This window comes from Galeopterus variegatus, unplaced genomic scaffold, assembly GCF_000696425.1.
Source record: "Galeopterus variegatus unplaced genomic scaffold, G_variegatus-3.0.2 Scaffold5492, whole genome shotgun sequence".
NCBI classification, from domain to species: Eukaryota; Metazoa; Chordata; class Mammalia; order Dermoptera; family Cynocephalidae; genus Galeopterus; species Galeopterus variegatus.
In genome coordinates, this window is record NW_007731603.1 from 34,688 (window position 1) to 61,383 (window position 26,696).

Below are 26,696 nucleotides of genomic sequence, written 5' to 3' on the forward strand. Positions count from 1 at the left end.
GGATAAATGTTTGCTGAATTTAATTTAATTTTTTTCTACTACTTTGGCCAAAGGATTTATCATTTCCCTAACATGAATATTAAACTCAGAAGAGCCCACGAAGCACTGGAACCAAAACAGTTAATTAGCAAGTCACCAAGGCTGGTAGCAAGAAACAGGAGACATGGCTTAGGAAGCTGTCCATTTTTCTTGTAATAAAGAAAATAAAGACAGTAATTCTAAGAACATTTATTAACCCCCCAGTATGGGTAATTGCCATCAGATGTGGGTCTGTCAGTCTTGCATTAACATAAGCTACTGCCTCTTGGTTTTCAATGGCACCGTAATGTCCGTGATACTGTAAATTAGTGCTAACGCTGGAATTTCGAGAACCAAGCCCTGTGTCCAGCAAATGGTTTTAAAAGAATTTCACTCTCAATGGTTGCTTGCCCAGAAGAAATTCATTTTGTGTTAAAAAGAAAGAAAGAAAACAAGGAGGCATTCAACTGAGCAAGCATTTTCTTAACTCGTTTTAAGATAATCTCTTACATATACCAACAATTTCTCCAATGGGTGGAAACATGGGAAGAGACTTTGTATGGTTTGGCTGCATGCACCATTCTATACTGGTGTATAGACATAAAATAATGGAATGGTGATAAAACAAAAAAAGAAAGACTTTATAATAGGCAGGACATGCCAACCAATTTTAAATTGAATTACACAGCCTGCTAATCTTTATGATGGGATAAAACTTCTCTCAACATTATGCATTATACTAAAATTTGCAGCCCTTCCCCCTTCCCACTTTTTGAGCTGCTACCCGCTCCCCACTTCTGCACACACACCTCCCCAGTGAGAAAGCGTCTCTTCAACCCCAAAAGCATTGTTCCTGCTGCCTGGGAAGGCAGGGCACAGCTCTGCGCAAGATTTCATTTTTATAGCTATTGTGTGTACTAGGGTATACACAAACAGTATTATGAACACTGGGCATATTTTCTTAATACCATAAGCACAAATTTTTTAAAAAGAGAGATTGAAACATACATATGTGGTAAAAGGGATTTTTAAAGCCAACAATATTGAGGTGCTTTGTTCAATTTTACAAATGGACAGACTGTACACCATATCTTTGATGAAGCAGCCACACTTCAGAAATTCTGAATCGTGTAAGTCTAGAAGTGGTGGTAACTGTGCAGAAGGGTAAGCCTGTGTGTCTGGGATGTGTCCTTGTTCATTCTGAGTGTTTCTCTCACTCTTTAGGAGATGGCACTGGGTGCTAATGTGAAGGGAAAGAGCTTATTCTGTAGGCCTGGGCAACCTTAGACTTCAGCCTTTCTAGCCCTAATGAAACTAAGAGAGCACGACAAGAAAATGCCACTGTTTCTTAATCCTTCCTCCTCCTGTCACAGGAAAGGGAGTCTCCACTTTTACTTTAGTAAAATCATGTATAAACTATTTCTAAGAGATATGATCCTTCTTAAAATTTAAGCTCCTTCCTGATACTTTCCACTATGAAATGTTACTCTGTGAGGCATTTTGGCTTATTAATAATAAAAATTAAAGGCACATCCATGTACAAAGACCTGTAAGCAACAAATTCATGCTCTCTATCACTGAAATATATCTATGACTTTTTAAAAAAAACATTTCACAGGCAGGCAAAGAAACCCAACATCAAGTATGAAAACTTAAATCTGAGAACTACTAAAAGAGCTTCTGGCAAATTATGAGCTATAGAATATCTACCAAGAACCACACAAGGTTTCTGTTTAGGATCTTTCTAGATATCCTAAACACTCTTTTTAACCGACAGTCTCCAGTCTCACTGAGACACATATTTACTGCTGCCCAACTGACTAATAACAGTTAACTGCTGTCTCTCACAGACACCCGTCTTTTGCTCCTTGTATGTTTGTCCCAGAGCCACTTGCATTTATCTCCAACCCTATTTATGCTGGCTATACTTTTTTAGCATAATCATCTAATGTAATTATATATTATTTTTAAAATAATAAAAATCTAGAAGGCTTCTGTAGTCAGATTGTTTCACAAGCATCTTTACACTCTTACTCACGAATACATAAACCAAAATGGAAATGTTACAAACATGACAAATTTTCAAGAAAGATGAGAAATTATATGTATGATTTGCCCAAGAAAGACAGTGCTGGTCTTTAATCACTGTGTCTATGTTCAAAGGAAAGGCTTCAGCGCTACCTCAGAAGACTGGCCAAAGTACACTCATCTCAAACATGACAAATTTTCAAGAAAGATGAGAAATTATATGTATGATTTGCCCAAGAAAGACAGTGCTGGTCTTTAATCACTGCGTCTATGTTCAAAGGAAAGGCTTCAGCGCTACCTCAGAAGACTGGCCAAAGTACACTCATCTGTATGCCTCAAGTTAAAATTATTTAGCTACATGGTTGTCATTTGTATGATTTCTTGCTTTAGCTGGTGAACACTTTCAATCTCTGTCACACTGATAAGAGAGCTTTAACTGGACTAGAAGCTGCATATGCACATAGTTGTGAAGATAGAAGTCACATACACCTTTGTACCCTAACCCTCACGTGGCCTTTTCAAAGAACAAAACCTTCCTAAGCAAAACCTATATCTGCACTACATATACATACGTTTTCAGTTTCTACCTATTTTTATAGGAGAGTAATTAGTTTACCCACTTTCACAGTGTTAAATCTATGAGTTTAAAGATTCCTTTTTGAATTCATATATGTCACTTTTAGGCTTTGTCGTTACATTGGTTTCCTAATCCAGGCTTTCTACAAAGAATGGATTCGTAAATGAAGAATATACAATGAAAATACTAAAATATCAGTTTGGTTTCCTTAATCCTTAACAAGCTGATAAATTACAGCTAACTAATCTAGCATCCCTACTAGTTGCACTAGTATTTATTATTGTCACTACCACTACCACCCCATCATCACCACTAAAACTATTATTATATGCTATGGGTTGACTACCAATTTCAAATTCAGGTGAAAAAGGGAAATAAATGCACAAGGCTTGGTGGACACTGAATATTGAACAATGGGGTAACATGATTAATTTAGAGTCAGTAAGAATAGTGTAAGAAAACTACACTACATCATTCTCAAAATCTTACAGAGAAATCAAAGCTCAGAGGTTGTATGTGTTATAGTCAGATGTCTATCCTCACAGGCAAGTAGTGTCTCCTCAAAATAAAAAGAAGATTTACCTACCAATCTTATTTCCAAACAAAGGAGAATAACACAAAGAAAGGATAAGTGAGATTTAAATAAATGGCAGGGAGAAGGGAGACAACACAGTTTAATTGTACAACCCTACCCAAAAATCAGAAAGAAAAAGTACTGTTTCTTTCCTCCTCTTGAACAGTGGGGGAAAAGTTTGCTTCAATTTCATAATGCACACAAAGTTTACTTCAATAACATCTAAAACTGGTAGATCAATAAAGCATGCTATAGTTAGTTGCTAAATTATTCACTTTGGATGTACTCAATATGCTTTTAAAACAAATTTCAGATGTGAAAAAGCTATGGAATACAGGCAGTGTAAACAAAATTAAAAGTCATGTTCTCCCCAATGTAATTCTTTCCTGGAGCATCACAAAAATCTTCCCGAATGTTCAAAATTAAACAGAGATATTTTAAGGAACTTTATAATTTTTTTACATTATATATGTTTCATAGGCTATTAAAAGGCTAAAATTACATGTCCTAAATCCACTTGTTTCAAAATACTGTACATGAAAATGACATATAAGACAATATCAAAAGGTCACAAGATGACAAATAAAAAAAAATGCTAGCATATGAACACCAACCAAAGATAGGTAGTAAAAAGTGTGTGGGGGGGAAGCAATCAAAAAGAATGCTTAGTATTATAAGGCTGTTACAAGGACAAATCAAAATAGAAGTCTGGGCCGGCCCGGTGGTGCACTGCTACAGTGTGCTGCTTGGGAGCGCGGTGGCGCTCCCGCCGAGGGTTCGGATCCCACATACAGACCGGTTCCCGCTCACTGGCTGAGCGAGGTGTGGGAGCAACACCAAGGGTTGCGATCCCGTTGCCGGTGCCGGTCCCGGTCCGGTACGGGCGCAACACTGAGGGTTGCGATCCGTTGCCAGACACGAAAAAAAGACAAAAAGGAAAAAAAAAAAAAATAGAAGTTTGAAGGTCATTGTATATGGTTGCAAAGGTTGTTGACTCTACAGGAGCAGCAACCAAGGGGGTGAGAAGGAGCTGCCATTCACCAAGCACATACCTGCCAGGCCCAATGGGACACCACTTTACACTCTGTACAAAAGCAACTTATGGACAAGCAACAACCCTGACCAGGAATAACGTATTGGAAAAATACTGAAAAGTTTTTAGATGCATATGTGTAACTGCCCCCATTTCCAAGTAAAAAAATAGAAAAAAACACAAAAAACAGAACAAAACAAAACAAGAATAAACAAAAACAAATCCCAATGGAGGGATGTTAACTGTGAGTTTTGAATTGAATTCCACCCAGCCTCCATTTAAGCTAAATTATAAATGCTTACTAATCAACTGTCTTTGTAGGAATCATTCAATCCACAACTCTGGAATGTGCCTTCAAGTCTCCAAAAGAGCTAACTTAGCCAGGCCATAAACACACAGAGAATGTGATTGTCCAAGTTTCTAGGACCATCAGCTAGGTTATCAAGGCTCTTTTGATTTTCTTATTTTGCACATTCTGGCTAGAAGCCTAGTAACATTCTGTCAAACGATAAGTTTTAAATAAAGATGAGAAATTGTATGTGTGATTTACCCAAGAAAAATAGTGCTGATCTCTAATCACTGTGCCCATACACAAAGGAAAGGTTTCAAGCACTACCTCAGAAGATTGCCCGAAGCCCACACTAAATTACTAACTACGTTAGTAAGTTCCACTAATTTTTAAAACTAGTTAAGATACCAGGCAGTATCTTTTTTCTTTTTATTTTTGGTGGTTGACAGTACACAGATACGAACCCATGATCTTAGTGTTATAAGGCTATGCACTAAACAATTGAGTCAAACAGCCAGCCTCTACCAGGCAGTATCTTCTGGAGCTAAAAAATATATTAGGTAACTCTATAACGTAAATATATTTTCTAATCTTTGCCAGTACAATGTAAAAACCGGAAACAAAACAAATATAACATCACTTAGCTCCACACATGGGCACTAGTCTCTAGGAATCCTGGAGTCCTACCCTTCCTGTATGCCACAGAAGAATAATAGATGAAGAATACTAGTATGCCCAGCATACTAGAAGAATGGCCCAATATACCATGTATGCCCAGTATGCTGTGTGACCCAGGGAACAGTAAACAATTAAATGAGATAAATGTGTCTGCAAAATACCCACTAAGCACTGTGTCTTGTCACTTAATATAAAGTTCTTCTTAAAATTATTATTTAAAAATGTAAGTAAAAATACTAATTTCATAGGACCAAGTTTCCAGTATGAACCCTCACTCCCTAAGGTATGAAAGTGAGAAACAGTGTTTTGATTTAGTTTGATTTGATTTGATTTTTAAAACTGATTGCAATGCATAATTCTGGATTGGATACTAGAGTTGAAAAAAATTGCTATAAAGGACATTATTAACACAAGTGGCAAAATTTGAAAAAGGTCTGTAGATTAGATAATAGAATTGTATATCAATTTATTTTTCTTAATTTTTATAATGGTAGTTAAGTTAATATAAATAAATATCCATGTTCTTAGGAAAGACACATTGAAATATTTAGGGTGAAGGGGCGTGATGTCTGTAACTTACTCTCAAATGCCTCAGGAACAAAAATACACAGACACACAGACACACACACACACACACAAACACACACCCCTAGAGAGAAACAGATAAATCAAATATGGCAAAGCATTAACAATTGGGGAATCTATGTGAAGGGTAGGTGGGAGTTCGTTTTATTATTCTTGCAACTTTTCTGAAACTTGGAAATATTGCAAAGTACTATAAAAATGTTAATTAAAACATGATTAATGAACAGGGACCACCCATCGGGGTGAGAAGTGCTGTCCACACATCTGATGGGCCTGACGCGAGGCCCTCTAGCACTCCACCTGGACCCCACTCTCTTCCTGCTCCCGAGGCTGCTCGCCTGCCCGCGTGCAGCAATGGCTGTATTGAATTACATGGATGGTGCTATAATTATGTCCTCTTCCCTTTCATCTTCTTTGCAGGACTCCAGTGAAATGTGTAGTGTGAGCTAACGATTTGCTACATATCTCTGATGAGTACTATATTATTTGCATCATAATATTTTCATTCCTTCCCCCTGCACATAATGCCACATTGACAGCAAGGTCAGTTAAGTTACTATAAGGGATTTTTAATGAAAACAATTATAAATTTAAAATAACTGTGTTTAAAGCATTTAACAGTCACTAGGGTCAAGTGATTACAGCAGTTACAAGCCCCATGGGACATGTTCACACCAAAACAAAGTGAATAAATTACCTCAGCTGGAGCATGTAATCACTAAGTGACCACAGGGGTCAGGCAGAGTGGAACCCTGAAGACTTTCACGCAAAACCAATAATGAAAATTTATCAGTCAAAGGTGGGGTGGGGGGGATGTCAAGAATTAGTGAGTCAAGTGATAGACTGGAAGCAGGAATGACTCTTCAGGCAGCTTGAAAAGCCAGGAAAATAGCATTCACAAACCCAGGGGACAGCTGAAATCAAGAGTCCTGGACACAATACGCAGGCAGGCTGGGGGAGAGGGGGGAAATAAAATGGAAGTGATCTAGGCAGTATCAGTAAGTTTAAAGTCAAAGCAAAGCACCACTTTGGTAGAAGAATGACTGTCATTATCCAGAAACCCATGGCAGAGTCTGGAAGTGCATTCAGAGGTCTCTGATGTAGGGCAATGAGAGATGAGACAGGATGTCAACAACAGTATGATAATCTCTAACATTTATATGGAATTTGGCATCTTCCAAGGATATTCCTTAAAGTTCATCCTCTCAATTCTGTGACTACTTCCGCTTGTTGTAGAAAAGAGGTTGCTGAAGCTCAGGGAAGCAATACGTTTTGTTCAGAGAAGCACAACTAGGAAATGAGGAAAACCAAACATTTACTGAAGAGTAACTATATGCTAGAGACTCTGCTGAAGTATGCTCTCAGGCGACTCATAACCAAAACAGGAGACCAGAAGCCCTGCAAGTAATGAGTGCTAATGGTCTGAACATAGTATGGAGGGGAGGAAGGGATGACGACCACCTGGCAAGGCCAAGGCCGGTTCCATAATAGAAGTAACCTTTGAATTGGGCCTTAAGAATGGACAAGAGTTTGCAGAAGGAAGGTAACAAAACTGGCAGGCAGGCAGTGGGACAACATGAGCAAATATTCACTACTCAGCAAAAATGTATCGAGTGCTTACTCTGCACAGCCATTGTGCATGGGACCTCAACAACAATAGGGAGCAAGAGACACAACCCCTATTCTCATGACCCTTGCCTTCATTCATCCATTCACTCACTCCATACATGTTTTTTGAGCAGCTCCTGTATGTCAGGCACTGTTCTAGGTCCGGAGCACAAAGTGTTAAGACAAGTCCAGAGCCTCACAGAGCTTGCTTTCAGTGGAGGAAGACAAATGATAAATAAGAAGATGCAGAAACTGGTAAAATATGAAGACCTCACCAAGAAAGTGGTGTTTGAGCAGAGACTGACAGATGGAGGAAATGGTTAACTGCAAAGATTCGAGGTAGGAACAAACTTGGACAGGAAGGTTGCCATGGTAGAGAAGAAGGAGCAGGAGAGAAAATGGTAAGACACAAGTCTGAAGAGTGAGGGAGAGGCCAAAGAAAAGTGTGATGGGAAGTAAAGCTGGACAAATCGATTGGACCAGCTCATGGAGAGCTTTGAATGCCACAGTAGACTTTATTCCATCAGTGAATGATTCCTAAAATGCATTCCACAAAATATCAGTTTGATGGGAGGTCCCAAGTAAAAAACCTCTTGTGCCTCTAATTTCTCATCAATAAAAATGGTGATTACAGCATCAACCAACCTCATAGTGTTGTGAGGATTAAATGAGCTAATGCATGTACAGGGCAGGCAAGAGTGAGTTGTTCAGTAAGTGTTAGTTATTATTACATGATCCCAGGAATCATGTTATTATTATTACATGATCCCAGGACAGATGAATGATGGGCCTTGGCAGTCTCTTTATACATGATAGAGGTCTGAAATACACACAGAGAGCAAACCTGACAAAACACGGTCACAGTTAGACAGAGGAGGCTTAGGTGCCTGGGTTAATAGTACTGTGAATCAGAAGGGGAATTTTGGAGAATGAGTACTATTTGGAGGAGAATAATTCAGTTTGAGATATATGGGTTTTGAAATGTTTGAAAATCTGCTACTATCTATGCCAAAATACCATGCAAGTGTCTGGAGGAAAGGAGTAAGATAAAATCAGTGTTCCATTCCATAAATAAAACCTCAAAAAATTAGAGTAATCTTCCAGGGTTTGATATGCAGAATTAGCATAGGATTGCAAGGCCCTCCACCACCAATCTGTGCAAAGTTGGGCAAGATGTTTACACTTGAGTTTTATTTGCCTCATTTATAAAATGGGGGAAACAATACTGACAATCAGAGGCTGGATGCTAGATACAGTGAATCTCGCTCTTTTGTTCCCTTCTGCACTCTCAGTGCCCATCCCAAAGCAGGACCTGGCCCTAGATAATACTTAGAACCCAAGGGTACTTCAAACAGTTCATGGAAAATTGAATTAAAAGATAACATGAATCCTTCCATGAATTTTTTTTTTTTTTTTTGTCTTTTTTCGTGACCGGCAACGGATCGCAACCCTCAGTGTTGCCCCCGTACCGGACCGGGACCGGCAACGGGACTGGCAACGGAATCGCAACCCTCGGTGTTGCCCCCGCTTCCCGCTCAGCCAGTGAGCGGCCGGTCTGTATGTGGGATCCGAACCCTCGGCGGGAGCGCCGCTGCACTTCCCAAGTGGCGCACTGTAGCAGTGCGCCACCGGGCCAGCTCCCTTCCATGAATTTTTTGAAGACCTCCCCTTCATATATACAAAGAATCCACTGAGGATAAAGTCCCTTCACATTCTGGGATACTAAAATCCTGCTCCAGGATTTAGGATGACATAGTTTGGGGGCTTCAGTTTTCCCTGTTGGACCAGATGGTTTGAAAAAGTTGGGGACTTTTTGTTTCCAAAAGGATCCTTTTCTATCTTATTTATTTTTTAACAGTGATACGATTTTCATACATTATGTGAAAAAACTCACCTTTTAACAAAAGTGTTTACCTGACTTTTTCTGTTAAGCTTATGAAGTAATGATTATATGTGGCCTACCCATGTCTATTTTTCAGGAGATGGGGAGATTTCAGCAAAGGAGAAAGCAGGAAGCTTTAGGATTTAAGGCTGAAACAGTAGAGTCAACATCCAGTGACTTTAGCTCTCATCCCAGCTCTTGTGTCGGCCAGTGTGACCCCAGCTTGTCCTTCCAACTTTCTGGATCTCCATCCATCCATCAGTAAGTCAGGGACAATACTGTCTGCCCATATCAACTTCCCTGGAACATTATAAGCATTAATGATCTAATACACTCAGAGGTACTTTGAGTCCTTTGGAGGAAAGATGTCATATAAATTAGAGGCATTATAATTAATGTAATTTAGTAAAATGGCTGCCTATAACATAGAGGATTAGGTTCAGATGGATCACAAAAGACCTAGTCATCATGTCCTCAGGTCACTAATGATCCTTTCTAATGGAACAAAAATCCAATCTTACTTATTTGAGCATATTCAACTATTCTGTGTTTGGTTTCATTTTTCCCCCCAAGTAATTTGCTTAATTCTATAAGAAAATTGAACTATACTTTAAAGTTCATTTTGTGCTTATTGGGAAAATGTACTTACATATGGATTAAACCATGAAGTAATTCACTTTAGGAAAAAAGATTCATTAATGTAAAGAAAGACAAGTAGATAATAAGCATGAATCAACTGTTATTTGGATTAAGCAAATACTCTTATGCTATACTATTATGGGCAAGAAAACAAGATGTGTCATATCTATCCACATGATAGAATTTATAGGTAACTCATATGCACTTCTTGAAATCTTAAAATTATACACTAAAAAAGATGAAAAAAAAAAAAAAACCCTTCCAACCATTCTAGGCCTTTCTATATCATTAATTTAACAAATATTTTTGGGCAACTACTAATGTGCCAGTCATTGTTCTGGTATTGGGAATACAATGGTAAACAAAATTCCTTCCTCCTACACAGGTTATGTTCTTCTAAGAGACTGAAAATAAAAAACAAAAAAATCAGATGGTGACAACTATAATTAAGATAAAGAGAATTAAGTAGAGTAGGTACTGCAGATAAATGATAACTCTAGGATAGTAACTGGAAAAAACAAATTATGAACAGAAAACCAAAAAGCACAGCATGTCTGATATTGTTTTTGTGAGCAAACTAAAGATTAAGACACTCCTCGGGTATTAAACTCTCAACAGTGAGAATCAGGGATCTGGCTCTAGGGAACTCTCTGGCACATTCTCCTCTGTAAATCAAGGGAAAAGTCATCTGATTTGCCCTTCTTAAAGCCTTCTGCCTTTACCTCTTTATTAGACATGATTATTAGGTGGTCATAAAGTTATAAGACTATAAACATTCCAATGAGGCTTCCCATGCTCAAATCATTTTTGAACCTATACTTTGGGAAATTCTGGGCACCTCCCAGAGAACAGTGACCATTGGTGCCACCGCTCTGTTTTTTATTCAAAATGGCATATCCTATCTTGCCCAGTTCACTAGCTCCAGTTCATAATAATTTTTTTACTGTTCCAAAACCTAAGAAGCCTTAAACGTGCAAACCATGCCTGAAAAGCATTACGTGAAAGAGTTTAAAAAGTGAACTGAAAACTGCCCTTGATAACCCGGCTAATGCCTGGTGTGCTGGAGTTTGTAAGACAGCGGCTGGTGGCAGGGACGGTTTCTGGAAGGAGGGGTGCTGTCACCATAGGGGAGAGTGAATGGATTAGAATCAACAGGGGGAACAGGAGGGAGATGACAGGAGATTGAAAGACAGGAAAAGGAGATGCCTAGCCCCCTCATGTGTGTGCTTCAGAGATTAGTTAGAATCTGAGGGGAGAGGTCTATTTGTGTTTGGTCCAGGGTGCTTAGAAAGGGGACAGTGTCAGGTTTCTGGTGGCCACGGAGCTCACTTTTTTTTTCTGCTCAACAGGCAGAGTGAGCCACAGGCCAGCAGGTCACTGTGCCACAAGAGGCTGTAATGCCACTTTCCCTGAAATTCTCCCCTCCCCACATCCCTCCACCTTCTGCCCTCCCAAGGAGTAAGAGAAACTCGCCAACAGAGCAGGAAGGAGGGGTCATGGCATGCTTGAATAGCCTAATGGTAGCAGATAACATTTACTGGCCATTTACTACCTGTACACATTGGCATCCTTTATCTTATTTAGCCTCACAACAACCCTTGGGGGCTAGATACGCTAAGCACTGATAAGTCTCCTTTTACAGACGAATAAATTGAAGATCACAGAATTAACAATGTTGAAACCAGAATTTAAACATAGCCAAACTAAATCCTGTACTCATGCTCTTAACCTAACACACTGCCTTTTTATACATCAATACACACACATGCACATGCACATACACCATGCCACAGAATACACGCCAGCTGTTAACAGTAGTTGTGTGTGAACTGTAGGATACACTGGCAATCTTAATTTTTTCACATATCATTATTTATATATTTTTAATAATGATCATGTAAGCGTTCACATTTAGAAAAAAAGAGTTTGTGGTCATTTTTTTAAAGCCCTTAAAGGGCAAAAATTTGCTGCCTCTGAAAACATTCTAAATCAAGTGACAAACTCTCAAATACTACTTTGAGTATTAAGGAGAAATTACAATCTTAAAGCAGGGAAATTTGACAATACATAATAAAAACAATACACGTAGTCTGAAGCAACAATTCTACTTTTAGGAATATATCCTACAAATATAATTAAGGATGTTTGCAAAGAGAAAGTAAGAAGAACATTCATCACTCCAGAGCGTATAATAATAAAAGAATGAAAATACCTTATATGTCCAGTAATAGAGATCTGGCTAAAAATAAATTGGAGTGCATCCATCCAACAGAATGCCATGCTGACACAGGGCAATATGTATTAATTTTTTTAAGTTACAAGATAATATGCATAGCTCTATTAATTTTGAAAGACAGTCATTAAACAAAAAGCCCTTAAAGATTGAAGACTTCCTGCTATTGATGATATACAAAATAGAAATAGAAAGTAAAAAAATTTCTGAAATTATAACCACTAAATAGCAATTACTCTAGAGATAGGATTACAAAGGAAAGTATATTTTCTACTTTGCACGTGTCAAATAATTAATTGTTTATAATGTATGCATATCTTATAATGAAAGTATTCCTCTTGGGAAAAAGTGTTTTAGCCATACTTATTAATGTGGAAAATTGTTTGTGATATATTGTTAAGATGAAAAACAGGGCCGGCCCGGTGGCGCACTGGATAGTGCGCCGCTTGGGAAGCGCGGCGGTGCTCCCACCCAAGGGTTCGGATCCCACATACAGACCGGTTCCCGCTCGCTGGCTGAGCGAGGCGCGGGAGCAACGCCGAGGGTTGCGATCCCGTTGCCGGTCCCCGGTCCGGTACGGGGGCAACACTGAGGGTTGCGATCCGTTGCCGGACACGGAAAAAAAAAAAAAAAAAAAAAAAAAAAAAAAAAAAAGATGAAAAACAGACTACAAAACCGTAACTACTATAAGATCTCTATTTCAGTAAAACAAACAAAAAAATTGTGTGTGTGTGTACGTATCAATAGAAAACATTTTATAAGGATTCACACCGAAATGTTAACAATGGTTATCTCTGTCCATGGGTAATTTTGTTTTCTTCTTTTCATTTATCTCTATTTTCTAAGTTATCAGGAATGAATAAAGAGAACATGTATTATCAGAATAAAATAAATAGCTCATGCTGTGAAGGCTTTTCCTAAAGACCAGCTCCAAAACTTTGTGCCAATCGCAGGACCAATGGAAAAGAAACACAGACTTCTGAAAACGGGCAAAAATTGATTTGTATGTCTACAATCTAGGCTGTTTGTTACAGTCACACTCCGTTATAACCATGCCTAATACAACGCTCCTACAAATATGAATAACCCTCTTCTTGAGATTTTCCTTGGAAGTACTTCTAGGCCTGGAGAAACTAAAGCACAGAGCTATAAATGACAATTCTAACCAAAGAAAAGCTATAATTAAAAGTTCATAGCATTGGTGCTGTGTTAAAATGGATTTCTGACTGACTAGATGGTTATATATAAACTTTTGGCTGGAAAAATACCACCCAAGAACTCCATCTTTCTAACTATAATATATAAAACTAAACAGCAACAACAAACCCTTCATAAGTATTTCTGTCCAGTAAACAGGAATCACTAACAACAGGCAACAGGATGTTCTAAATTCTTTGAGGATAAAAGGAAAAGAAAAGGAATGAAAGAAAAAAAAATAGACACTATACATACAGTACTCCATAATTTAAAATTTGGACCAAAAGTGCAAGCAGAAAAAAAGTCTTGTACTTTCATGTTTATTCATTCATTCAGTGATTCAACAAACATGTGTGAACACTGACAAAGTTCCAGGCCCTATACTCAGAACCAGGTATGCAAAGACCCCACACACTACTGTCTACTAGGGGAAAGACACAAGTAACAATTCCACAACCACCAAGGATGGGAAGGGCCACACAGATATCTGATCGCGGTGTTGAGGGAAGCAATTAGCCATGACAGAGAATCTGCCATAAACAGAGTTTGCAAAGGAGAAGAGGTGTGAAGGGGCATTTTGCATTTAGGAAATGGGAAGGAACTGGGTGTGGGTATAATTGCAAGTGGGAAATAAGAACGTGAACATGCCATCAAGTGATAATATCCATTCGTGCAGCATTCAAAGGCATATATGTAATATTTAAGAAGAAAGCTACCAAAAATATTCTGAAAATGAAAGCACAGTAGGAATGAAATTGAGTAAAGAATATCAGAGGCCCCGGTGGGAAGAACACAGGGCAAAAGTGAAGGAAGGCCACGCACGGACAAATGCCTTACAAAATGGACCTTCACGGAAAGTGGTATTAGAAGCCACCGATGCAGAATTTACTAAAAAGCAATAAAAATAATCACATTTTAACTGACAGGTACTTTATAGTTGACAAGTTTATTTTTAAGCCAAGTCTGTGATTGGGTACTTTTTTTGCCAAGATAAAAGAAAATGTTAACAACGGTTAGGTGGCAGGGTCCCAATTCAGCTCACCAAAACCTGCCTGTCAGTTATACCTATAGCATAACTGAGCTACAATATTAATGGGACTGTAGGATTTAGTTATCATTTTAAAAAGTATTTCTTTGGGAAAGATTTATATGTGCCTCTTTCCCACAGTTCTGCAATCACTGGCAATAAAAAAACCAGTTGTCCTCTGACCCTGGACTGGTTCCCTTGAAGACCATACCATGGGCAGTGGCTAGGTGAAGAGAGGGACAGGTTGGTTGTGAGGATGAAGGACTGGGATGTCTAATTGGCTAGACTGGGAAGCAGTAGACAACAGGGGTTCTGGAGGCTCCCTCAGGGTGGCAGAGATAAGGATTTAAAGTTTCACTCCCCAACCCATGGCAGAGATTTTGGAGTAAAGGGGCCATTGGGGTAGTAGGCACAGCTGTTGGAATATACTGGTTATTTGTCACTCAAGTGTTCAGAAGTGGAAGAGACCTGCCCACAGAAGGCAAGATTTGGGGGTTCTCATCAGTGGCTACTCATTCCAAGGATTGTCTGGTGCACTGAAATGCTGATGTCACAACGTAATTTAGACCATCCTTTGGAGCTTATATGATTGATTGTGTCTTTAGTGTTCACTGCCACTGGAACGGTCCACACCTAATGGTAAGAATGCTTCCCAACCTCACAACACCTTTCCATCACCCAACTCACATACACAGGCTATGACACGAAACAGCTTTCGCATGAAGTAAACCCACCTTAGACCCTGAGCATACGTACATTTGACTGTGGGTAAAGGAGGTGCTTATTCAAAGAACCAGGGTTTTCCCAGGATATGACCCCTCCAGCAGGGATCCCAAGCCCCAGACTGGGAATAGAGAATGATAAGAGAACACACTTGGGATTAGAGTCTGATGGACCTAAGTTCAAATTCTGAGGTCACCTCCTAGACGTATGGTCTTAAGGAAGTTAAGTTCACCAAGGCTCAGTTTCCTCATGAGTATAAAAAAAAAAAAACTAATAATATCTACTTCACAAGTTATCATGAAGATTGCATGAAATGATACATGTAATTGGGGGGAAAGGTACAGCATCTAGACCCTGCCACCCACAGACAGTACATGTTAGTTCACCCACCCCACCCTGCCCCATCCAAGTTCCAGTCCCAGCTTGGCCATTCATTAGCTAAGTGACCATGGGCAATTCATCCAATCCCTCCGGCCTCAGTTTCCACTTCTATCTAATTAGGAGGTAGTACTCAACTGCCTCTCAGGGCTTTTCCAGTCCCAACATTCTGTCCAGTTAGTGTCATTGTTAAGAGGGATGCTTGTTTTCAGCCTGTATTCTTGTACATTCTGGTGCACGCTCATACACTCTGAGTCCCTTTTTAATGCCCCAGTGCCAGTCCCTTTTAGCTTCTGCCTTCTGGAGTCTATACGGCTGGTTTTATTGTCTCCCTCTACACCATCTGTTGAAAATTGTCTATAGGCCGGGAAACTTTCTAAAAATGGTACAAGCTTTATCACAGAGTATATCCTCACAACCACCATGGGGTATCTTATTATTATCGTGCCCATTTTACAAATGAGGAAATCGAGGTTCAGGAGTTTAAGGAACTTATCAAAGGCAGCAAGTAGAAAGCCAGGCCTTTGCGACTGCTCATAACCATTACATGCTGCACTGCCTTTCTATCCTTTGGTGGCACCTGGTTTAAGCACCATCTTCTTATAACCCTGTGCTGTGCTAGTTTATCTCATAAATTACCTTGTATTAATAACTCAGTGTATTACACCTGTCAGGTGACATATGTACATGTTAACCAGGGCCCATCATCTCTGAACCAGCAGGGAATTCATGATGGGATTCTCAGGACTTGCAGCTGGTAGGTCAGGGTACAATTCAAGATGGGCAGGGATTAAAGGCGTCTTTCAAATATATGCAATATTAGCAATGGTCAAACAGCCACTCAACTTACACATGAAGCTGCCAGAAGCAACAATATTTCTTTTACTTCAAGCCTAAAATCTGCAAGCTTCCTAGCTGCCACTCATAATATCACAGAATAATAAAAGAAAAGGGCTCACATTTTGGAGTCTGACAGCCCCAGGTTTATTAGATGAGTAAACGCCTCTCTGAGCTGCTTACCTACTAAATGACCTTGGGTAAGTTAACCCAGCTGAGCTTCATATCCCTCATCTGTAAAATAGGGATGGCATTAGTAACTTTAGAGGGATGTTATAGGTATAGGATTGCCTGCCCTTGATTAGTAGAAACAGATTAGCTCAGTGGGAGAGTAAAGGAACTTAGGAGACAGTAAGGTTGTTTTCAATAATCAGGGTAGCCCAGACTACAGTGGGAAGAGGGAAATCAATTAGAGGTTCACTAGACTTTAAGAGCCTGCCAAATTTGTGAGACACATACCGGTGAAAATTGGATACCCCATTACAACAAAAGCACTAGACTGATCTGGCCACTGACCTCACTCTGCCAGGCCACCTGGCAGCTGTTGCTGGAAGCACCCTTTCCAGGTGAGAAGTTCCTGACTGAGCCAAGTGGTAGAGTGTAATCACACACCATCTCTCACCCTCTGAGCACCATGAGGTTGCCTGGGTAACCGTGAGCTATTCTGGGTCTTCTCTATGGGATCCCAACTTCTCTACCCATATCCCATGGGCTCCCTTCAGTCTCACATTCTGCACCCCATGCTGAGACCTCTTGCTCCCACCTCACCACATCATACGGAAAATGAGAAGAGAAGGAACTGACCGTGCAGCTGAGCCTTAGTATTTTATTTCCTTATCATTTTATTTCCTTAGTTACGGCACATTTCCATTTATGGAGTCCTTTCCCTTATAAAATCGCCCAGTGTTTACTTCTAATCTACTAAATAATTCCTCTGACCTCTTCTTGTTTTTACCCTTTAAATATCTGTTGATGGTTCATTCACCACATTCCCCATTCAGTTATTAATGGCCCACAAAAACTTACTAGCAGCAATCATTTACTGATTAATCTGCACAACAATCCAGAAAGACAGGCAGTATTAATCCTTAGCTCTGCAGAGGGAAACCAAGGGGAAAAGAGAGGTTAACTCAGTTGCCCAAGGTCAGTGGCACAACAAGATTATAACTGGGATCTAACCTGTCTTGTATTTCTATAAACACTTCCCACAGTGTCATTCCCTTTCTATAAAAATCAGCATTGTCAAGGCAGCTTGATAATTTCTGTGCTGAGATTCAATTGACACAGAACAGTTTAAAATTGTCAAAATTCATGCAAAAATAATTTTACCTGCTAATAGTTCACAGATAAAAGTTGCTATAATAAAGAGATAATCACACTGGAGAGCAAATTTTACAGAGGAAACAAAAATAGAAGTGAAAAGAACTGGATTCTAGAACCAACTCTGCCACAATGAGACTGAGAAAGTCACTTAACTTCTCTCCACCTCTGTGTCATCTGTAAAAATGAGATTCTGCCAAATGATATTTTAAATGTCTTGCTGTTTAAAACAAAATAACTGAATACTTACTAAAACAGCACAAAATGTAAAAGTTCCAATATCTCATGCTGCCAACATCGTGGTAAAACTGGTACACTCATTCACTGCTAATGAAGCCCATACCTACAATGCCCTTGGAAAGCAAGATGCCAATATCCTGCAAGAATTTCTTATCCTTTGACTTAGTAACTTAATCATATGTAGTATTTTACCCTAAGAAATAAGTCCATGGCAGCAAAAAGACATATACACACAAAAATGCACATTTTTCAGTGCTAGCTACCAGAGGAAAAATTGACATCAATTTAAATGTTCATTTTTAGAGGGGTGTCATTAAATAAAGGCATAGCCAGCAACATAAATGTCATGTTGTTATTAAAAAGGATAAATATGGAAATTATGCAAAAATATTTAAAGTCTTACAGATACTATTAAATGAAAATAGCCAGAAGTAAAAAAACAGATATGTACTCTCATGTCAACTACATAAAACATGAATTGATGAGCAGGTCACATAAAAAATCAAAATAATCATTAGTTAGATTTATTGCTTATATTTTTTAAAAATTTAACTATTATTAATGAATATTGTTTTTCCATTAACAGATACATCTCATCACTTAATATATAATTTTAAAACTTCTCAAACCCTGCTTTGGTTTTATGGAAAAAGAAAGCGTAAAGTTTTTGCCTAAATCTCCTGAGTAATTTTCATTGGCTAACATATAATTCATGACATATTATTTTTCCAGAGTGATTTCTGCTCTTTACCATGTCATTCTTTACAGGCATTAGAGATTCTAAAATCTCACAGCGCTTACACTTCTTCCTCTACCCTAACAGTATTCTTAAAAAGATCTGTCTTCTAATCTAGGTATGAATAATCCCATGTTTGCCTTGTAATGCTAATATTTGGCAACTGCCTGACCGAGGATCCAACACGTTGCAGTAACCCCAACCTGTGGGTACCTCTACAGCAACCACAAAGTTGCTATTATCCTTTTGACAATGTACAGGGTGCTTTCATATTCCAAGTTTTTGCAGCTGTATAGCAGGACACCTTATCTTTACAGGGGTCTTAGGACACCCTCCACTTCACTCAGGAAACCTGCTCCCAAGCAGTACTATGCTGTAGGAACTTTGCTTCACATAAGGACTTTGACATCCTCCTTCATTTCTTAGAAATGTTCTCTTAGGGCCGGCCTGGTGGCGCACTGCTATAGTGCGCCACTTGTGAAGCGCGGTGGCGCTCCCGCCGAGGGTTCGGATCCCACATACGGACCGGCCGCTCACTGGCTGAGCGAGGGGCGGGAGCAACACCGAGGGGCGGGAGCAACACCGAGGGTTGCGATCCCATGGCCGGTCCCGGTCCAGTGCGGGCGCGACACTGAGGGTTGCGATCCGTTGCCGGTCACGAAAAAAAGACAAAAAGGAAAAAAAAAAAATAGAAATGTTCTCTTACTAGTAGGTCATTTGCACATCTTTGCTCATAATATCTGGGAAAGATTGCAGAGCCAATGAATTAAAAATATGATTCTAGGTCTCCTGTGTGCCAGTGAATGCCCTCATTAAAGCAGAATGAGTGAGATGAGATCGGTTTCAAAGCTTTCCATCCCTCTGCCCCAGAGCCGCCAAGGCCAAGCACTGAAAGGATGCACAGTAAAATTAAATATCTAAAAATTCATCTTTAATTAACAGAATTGGATTAAAGCTAGACACCACCGCATATCATACGAGAAATGGCTGAGCTGGCTTCCAAGTGCTCTAATTCAATTAGGACGCAGTGAGTGACACTGGGACGGGAAAGGTTAATTGGGGCCGCCAGAACGCAATCATTCCTTACCTAACCAGTCATTAAACTTCTTAACCTCTGAGGGTAGTCCCAGCTCGGTGAAATCGCCTGTGTGGAGAAGGATGTCCCCATAAGGCATCTGGATACCATCTGTTCTGGAGTGTGTGTCTGAGATGCAGACAAACCGCGTGTGGCCCGCTGGTTTTGGAGTGTCATATGGGATGGGGTCGACCCTAAAGTAGACATAACAGATCCCATAACAGTTAAACATATTAGAACCCTCACAATTGTCATCGCACATACATATCGATTCTTATCTGTGAATGCACCCAGACAAACCAATGCAAAGGCAGAAGGGCCCATTGTCACAAGGGACACTTTGGGACATAAAGGACACAGCATCACCATCTACAACCCCACTGGGAAAATTCAAAAAGTCTTACTTACCTGCTAGAAAAATTAAAAGAAAAGAATATTTTACGTGTAGAATGGGAAATAACCCAGGAAACTGATAGAGTGATTAATGGTGAAATTTAAGGATACCAAACCCCAACCGGGGAAGCAAAATTATGCTATTTCTCTCTCATCATGCTCCAATTGATCCCACTACTCATTAGGAAGAGGATAACTATTTATTCCTTCTTAAACATGCATAACTTGAGCAAAGAGCTAATTTATAGAGCACAGTCTACACACGCTCTGCCAACTGAAATGTGGAGAAACAGCGTTTATATTTAATTTCCTTTCCACAATCATTCAACACCTGTATCATCATCTTTTTTTTGCTAAGAGATTCACAATTTAAATGGTGAGGAAGGAAGGTGATGCCTAAATAACAGGGGTTTAAAAAAAAATTGGATGTTAAAAGAACTCTGTCAAGCTCATCTTTACCAGGATGAATTATCTGTAGTCCCAGTTACACCTTAGTTTACTAGGAATGCTCAAATGCCTTGAGCAAAGATTCTATTCAGTACAAGTAGTAAGCCTTTTAATGGGTATGTATATATCTACATATGCATTAATATATGTATAGTTTTAGAGACCTAAGCACTGTGAAATTACACTAGGGCATAAGAATCAAAAGGCAAAATGATCATCCTGAAGCAAAGAAAATGAAACAGAACATTCTCATTTAATTGAGTGTAACAAAGTGTACTAAATAAACTTGGTAAAGAAATGCAAATCTGACTTTTCATGCATACAGTTTTAATTATTTAAGGGGTTTGTAGCAGAGTTAAGGATGCTTTAACTATATTAACTCTACACTGACAGCTTCCTTTAATTTCTCTATAGGAATGTACACTTATTTTTTGCATTACGGGTGAAAAAAAAGCAGTTATAAATGCAAAGAGAAGGTCACAAGAGAAGCAAATATGCCATGCAGGGATTAGAGTGTGAAACATTAAATAAGGAACAATATTTCATATCACAGCCCCACCCATGACAGTTAACATGCAGCAGAGAACACAGTGAAAGCTCCACACAAACTTCCCTAAACATGTTCTTTACAGGCTTTGTTTTCATTTGTTTCCTTCTTTCCTTTATTTTTTCTTCTAAGAAACAATATGTTTTAACAATGGCAATTTCATTGAGGAAATGAAGACATAAGTATGCAATCTGCATAGGATCAAATTTCTTCAATGGTTAACCTTTTTATTTCATTTTAGTTTTGTCAGAGAAGATGGATAAGGAAGGAAAAAGGACAGCAAAGAGAAGAGAGAAAGGGAGGGAGAGAAGGATAAAGGAACCGTGAACTGGTTATCACAGTGGGTCTAACTGGAAGCCCAAAAAGAAAGTTTAACTTCTGCAAAAAACTTAATGGATTCTTCCTGTAGAAATGAACATGCTGTTACCACACAGAAAAATCACTAATCCACTGAGATCTCATCAGTAATCTGGAAACACTCTTGATTATATCCACTGTTGGTTTTTTGATACATAAAAAGTTTAGTGTCTTCCTTTCTATCACTGAGACTCGATTACACTCAGTCTCAGTGGTTGCAATCTTACCAATGTCTCCTGTCTTCTAAAAGTATTTTTCCCAGAGAATGAATAACTGTTTCCTGCTGCAGCTGATTGTGTCATCCTCTAAAAGTGATGGGTAATATTCTGATACCAAAAGTTAAGATGCTCACTGGAATGGGACTGTTTGCATTTATACTTAATCCACCAACATTTGAATGAATATTTTACAAATTAACAACTGGACCTCTAAATATATATGAATAAATTATACATACTATACATGTATATAGTATTTCTTTATTTTCCAGCTTTTGTCCTAATAGTAATGTATAGACACCACCCCCTCTTCTCCCTTTCTATAACTCAGCTGTGCTATAAATACAGCTATTGCATCAAAATCCTTTGGGAGTCCATCTCAATTTATCAGAGGGACATCATGGACATAACTTTGAATTTATTAAATGGAAAGCAGCACAGATGTAACCCTTCCTGTGAGTAGGTCCCTATTCTCTGAGTTTACCCACTTTAGAGCAGCCAGTCATCCCATGGTACAGAATTTGTTTCCCATCTTAGCTCTATAAACTTTCTGACACTATGGGGAGTGCCAGTGAATTTCTGAATTGCTTCTAACTCTTTCCTACCTTCCCACCTCCCCCAGAGAAACATTTAAACATCTAGCAGAATTAACAATTAAAGGCCAAGGATGGAAAAGTAGAGGGGACAGGAAAAAGGGGAAACACAATTCTTCTCAGCTTTGAGCTGAAATAAGATGATGAATCCAAAGTAGGACAAACAGAGAAGGCTTGCCATCAACACCACCAACATGATGTCATCAAAAAGCAACAACCGGGAGACATCTGGAGATGTATGGAGGACTGACTCAGAGTAAGGGACTGGGGGAGCGGAAAGTACAAAGATGCAAATGCAGAATTTACATAGATCCCCTGACCCAGAGGCACTGAAGTCCTTTGTTACCCACAGTTCTAAGTACAAAGCAAGAAATGGTTTCAGAAGACAACACAGTGCAGCATGTCATAGCCACACTGAAGGACAACATGACAGATATCACCTGGAGGTCATAGGAAGGAAGAATTTTCTACCCACAGACATTCCAAGTTGAAAACAGGACATCTACTAGAGTGGGCAAGTCATAGTGGAGATAATTAAAGTTGAGATAACCCTGGGGAAACCACTACTTCTAAACTGGGCATTTGATAAACACCCTGGAAAGAAAAGTCAAGAAGCCAAACATTTTCACTATAAATATATGTCTAAGGGAGACCCTGACTGCTGTTGAAAGATCTACCTGTTCACATTGTGTAAAGAACCTCACACAACATTTTCCTCCTTTGTTAACAACTTTACCACTTACTGTTTATGCGGCTGACTTCTCAAATGACCTAACATTTCCCCCAAGGCATCATGTCAAATATCCTAGCAAGTGAGTATCTAACCAAGGCAATCTAACCCCCAGAGCTAGATTAAAACATCAGAGTGAGATTTGCACGTATGTTTGAGGACACCCAGGGGAAAACAAGATGATGTGGGAAGATGAGAAGAAAACACAGCATCATAAAATCCCAGAGCAGGACAAAATCTTACAGCATCTGGTTCAACGCTTTATATGACGCTTGAATCCCCTCTACCCCTGCCCTGCCTAGCTGACATCAATTTTCATTCCAAGGTTTCCAGGGAAGGGGAGCTCCTAAGCCTCTTCCCTTCCCCTAGTGCAACCCATTCTGGTTTTTGATATCTCTACTTGTTAGAAAGTTTCTGTTCTAGATTCTGAATCTCTTAGAAAGCCGAGCATGATCCAGAGACTTGGCCAGGAGCCTGAAGACTGAGTAACAGTTTTGGCTAAGTCATTCACTTTGGGCAAGTTCCTTAATTCCTTTGAGCTTCATTTTTTCTCATCTGTAAAATGGGAATAATAATGCCTAGTTTGCTGTGTTGCTATGAGGTTATAAATTGTCAACTACGGGGTCTGACATACAGCAAGTGCTACATAAACAGAAGCAGAAAAACCAAAAGGTGAAGTGGGTTTGGCTACAGAGCCAGACTTCCTAGCTCTGAACCCCACCCCACATTTATTAAGTGTGACACCAAGTCAGTGGGTTGACCCTTGTGCTTTGGTTACCTCATCAGTAAAATGGACATAAAAATAGTACCTATCTCCTAAGATTGTTGTGAGGATGAAAAAGGTTAATGTACCCAAAGCATTCAGAACAGAGTCTGACACACAGAAGACACACACCCAATAAATGTTGGTACTGTTTTTACTAGTAGTTAATAGTATTTCTACTATTATTAGTAGCAGTAGCATTGTTTAATTTTTCTGACCTCCGTCTCTCCAGTGGGATATTTATAAGGAGATAATAACAGCTATCACTCAGGGTCTTTGTAAGAATTAATGGTGGTCACATACACACACCCAGTACAGTACTGGGCATGTAATCCACAGTCTATAAATACATTTATTTCCTTCCTGTCATTCCTTCTTAATCCTAGTTCTGCACTTTGAACTAGTAAGAGAATAAGAATCCAGTCCCTTTTCCACTCGACAGATTTTCAAATATTTGAAATCTTCTATTACAATCCCCTGACATCTTCTCAACTCTAGCTGAGTAGCCACAGTTTCTCCAGCTTTTCATTGTATGACAGGATGTCTAGTGCCCTCAGAATCCTGTGATCTTCTGCCAGATACAATGTGATTGGTCTGAACCCCACCATTTGTACTGTCAGAATTCACAGGCCATGTGAGTTCATGGACCAATGAGCTGTTCATCAAAGACAAATGCTAGTCCAGGCCATGGTGAAACAACAGTGCTGAATACACTGGCGGACTTTCCTAGGGGAGGCTTGAGCTGTCATCTTAAGCCATTTCATTAACTGTCCAAGTTTGGTAACAAGCCCCAAATCTTGTTCTTGAAGCTTGATCATCAAATGCTTATGTATCTCATTTAAACAAACATACCATTCTCATTTATACATTATTCAAAAACACATTAGGGTTTTTTAATCCATAAAATTAATCTGATAATATTACTGCTTGTCCAATATGAAGTCTTTTTCTGGCCATGTCCATTATGTTTTCCAATAACAAATTCATAAGGTTTTGTAAACCTCATTGATAGACCTTTAGAAAAGCTGTTATCATGTGATTTGTTGTGATATGGATTTCTCCTTTAGAGCATGTGTGCAGTAAAACCCTCATGCACACAAGTAGCCTATAATTCAGTGTGAGAATAGAACATTATCCTTACAAAGTATTTTAATTGTATTTCAATGCATTTAGCATCCCCCATTCCACTTTAAAACCCTGATGTTGTGCTTATGCATTCCTCTGGCTTTACCTCTAAAAAGTTTTCATATGTTGTATTGAAGCCTTCATTTGTACACAGAAAATTTAAATAGCATGAAAGCAAAAATTGTATTTATGATGTTATACCTACTGGACCTACTGTTTGATAAAGACATATGTAAAACCTTGCAGCACAACCACGGATAAATAAACACCAGACTTAAGTTAGTAGAATGACAGAATTCTTATATTGGAAGGGACCTTAGACATTATCTAATCCTGTGTTTCACTTCTTTGAGTATCATCTTCATGGTCTTCGCCTTACTCATTTGTACTATTACTTAATTTTTGTTAAGTGTCTTAACAGTTTTTACACAAATACTTTTTAGTTTTGCCCTGAATCTATGAAGTCATGAATTGGATATGCTGATTTTATTTTTCAACAGCACATTAAAATAAACACACGACCATTAAGATTTTTTTTAAGGTTTGGCTACTCTAACGTGTCTTGCCTAACACCAATGACACATGTTCCATGCTTTGAAAAATACTGATCAGGTTTAAAATGACTCATTTTACTATAAGGAATCTGAGCCAGAACTAGAACTCAGGTTTCCTAACTTCCAATCCACTTTTCTCTCCACCCACTTAATTGTGTAAACTAAAATATACCTGAACTTGAAAAATAAAGGTGACGTTAAAAATTTCAAAAATGCCAGCAAATCAATCACCTAAACTCTGGTAGCCATTAATATCTAGAGAGACTGCTCAAAATGACTGGAATTCATTGTCCAAAATATCCAAGCTTTAGTGTTCCCTACTGACCCCTCAATTCTCATGTTAATTATCCAGTCAAATGAAGGTTCCTAAAATGTTGAAAAAATGGCATATTGCAGTTTTGGGGGAAGAGAACAATATGAAAGTTTGATTTTCAGAATACTGGTAAAGATATAAGTGTTCCTCATTGTCAGAGATGTTAAGTCACACTTGCACAGTGATAGAGTTTCCAGATAGAGTTCTCTTCCGAAAGATTCCTTTAGTTGACAGATAAGTCTCTTTAAAAAGAGCCCTGGTTGTGGAGTCCAGGGGCTTTTGTGCTCTTACTACATTTGTCATTAATCAGTTGTGTGCCCCTGGACAAGTCACTTCCCCTCTTCTATCTTCTGTTCCTCAGATGTGAAAAGAGAGGCAGGACCACATGATCCCAAGGCTCCTTGATAAGCCACATGGTTTACATGCCACTGTTCATTGCTGAAAGACTTTAGAAAAAATTTAGTCTCTGAAGTCACTTTAAAAATGTTCTTTCTTGTTGCAATTTTATTTTCTGCTTTCCCAGACAATGCAAAGATAAATGCAGTCCAGATCCATACAAATAAAATCAGAATTAACGAGGTTTTACATAAAGAGAAGTGAAACTGTAATTTAGAACTGTAGACAGGGCTCCCAAGTATATCTAGTGCAAAAGAGAACAAAGAATTCCAGTTACCACAACAAAGCAAAGTTTAAAGGATATGGGATTCAGCTACAGTGCTTCACAAATAGGAATATTCTTGTTTTCCTAAAACTATGAGCTGGTGAAATTCTCCTAGTTCAGCTATCATACCCCCGAACAGTAATGGTGCTGAAGCACAGTAAGCATAACAGAAGCAGATGTATAAATATATTCACATTTGTAACACAGGCACTGCTTTCCTTTAACTGCTGAACTGCTGTATCAACACTGTTCTATCACCAACTAATTATAGCTAACAAAGCCCACTGCAGAGTGTGTCTTGCCTATTTTTTCCTAGTA

At 39.0% G+C, this 26,696-nt stretch overlaps 1 protein-coding gene across 1 annotated transcript in view; it reads right to left on the minus strand.

Moving 5' to 3' along the window:
- LOC103604938 (metallophosphoesterase MPPED2) overlaps window positions 1-26,696 on the minus strand; it is an 84,865-nt gene that overhangs the window by 17,969 nt on the left and 40,200 nt on the right. Inside the window, exon 3 of the mRNA XM_008589515.1 lies at window positions 19,690-19,871. Coding sequence (XP_008587737.1) covers window positions 19,690-19,871 — 182 coding nt within the window. The remainder of the gene's footprint in view (window positions 1-19,689; window positions 19,872-26,696) is intronic.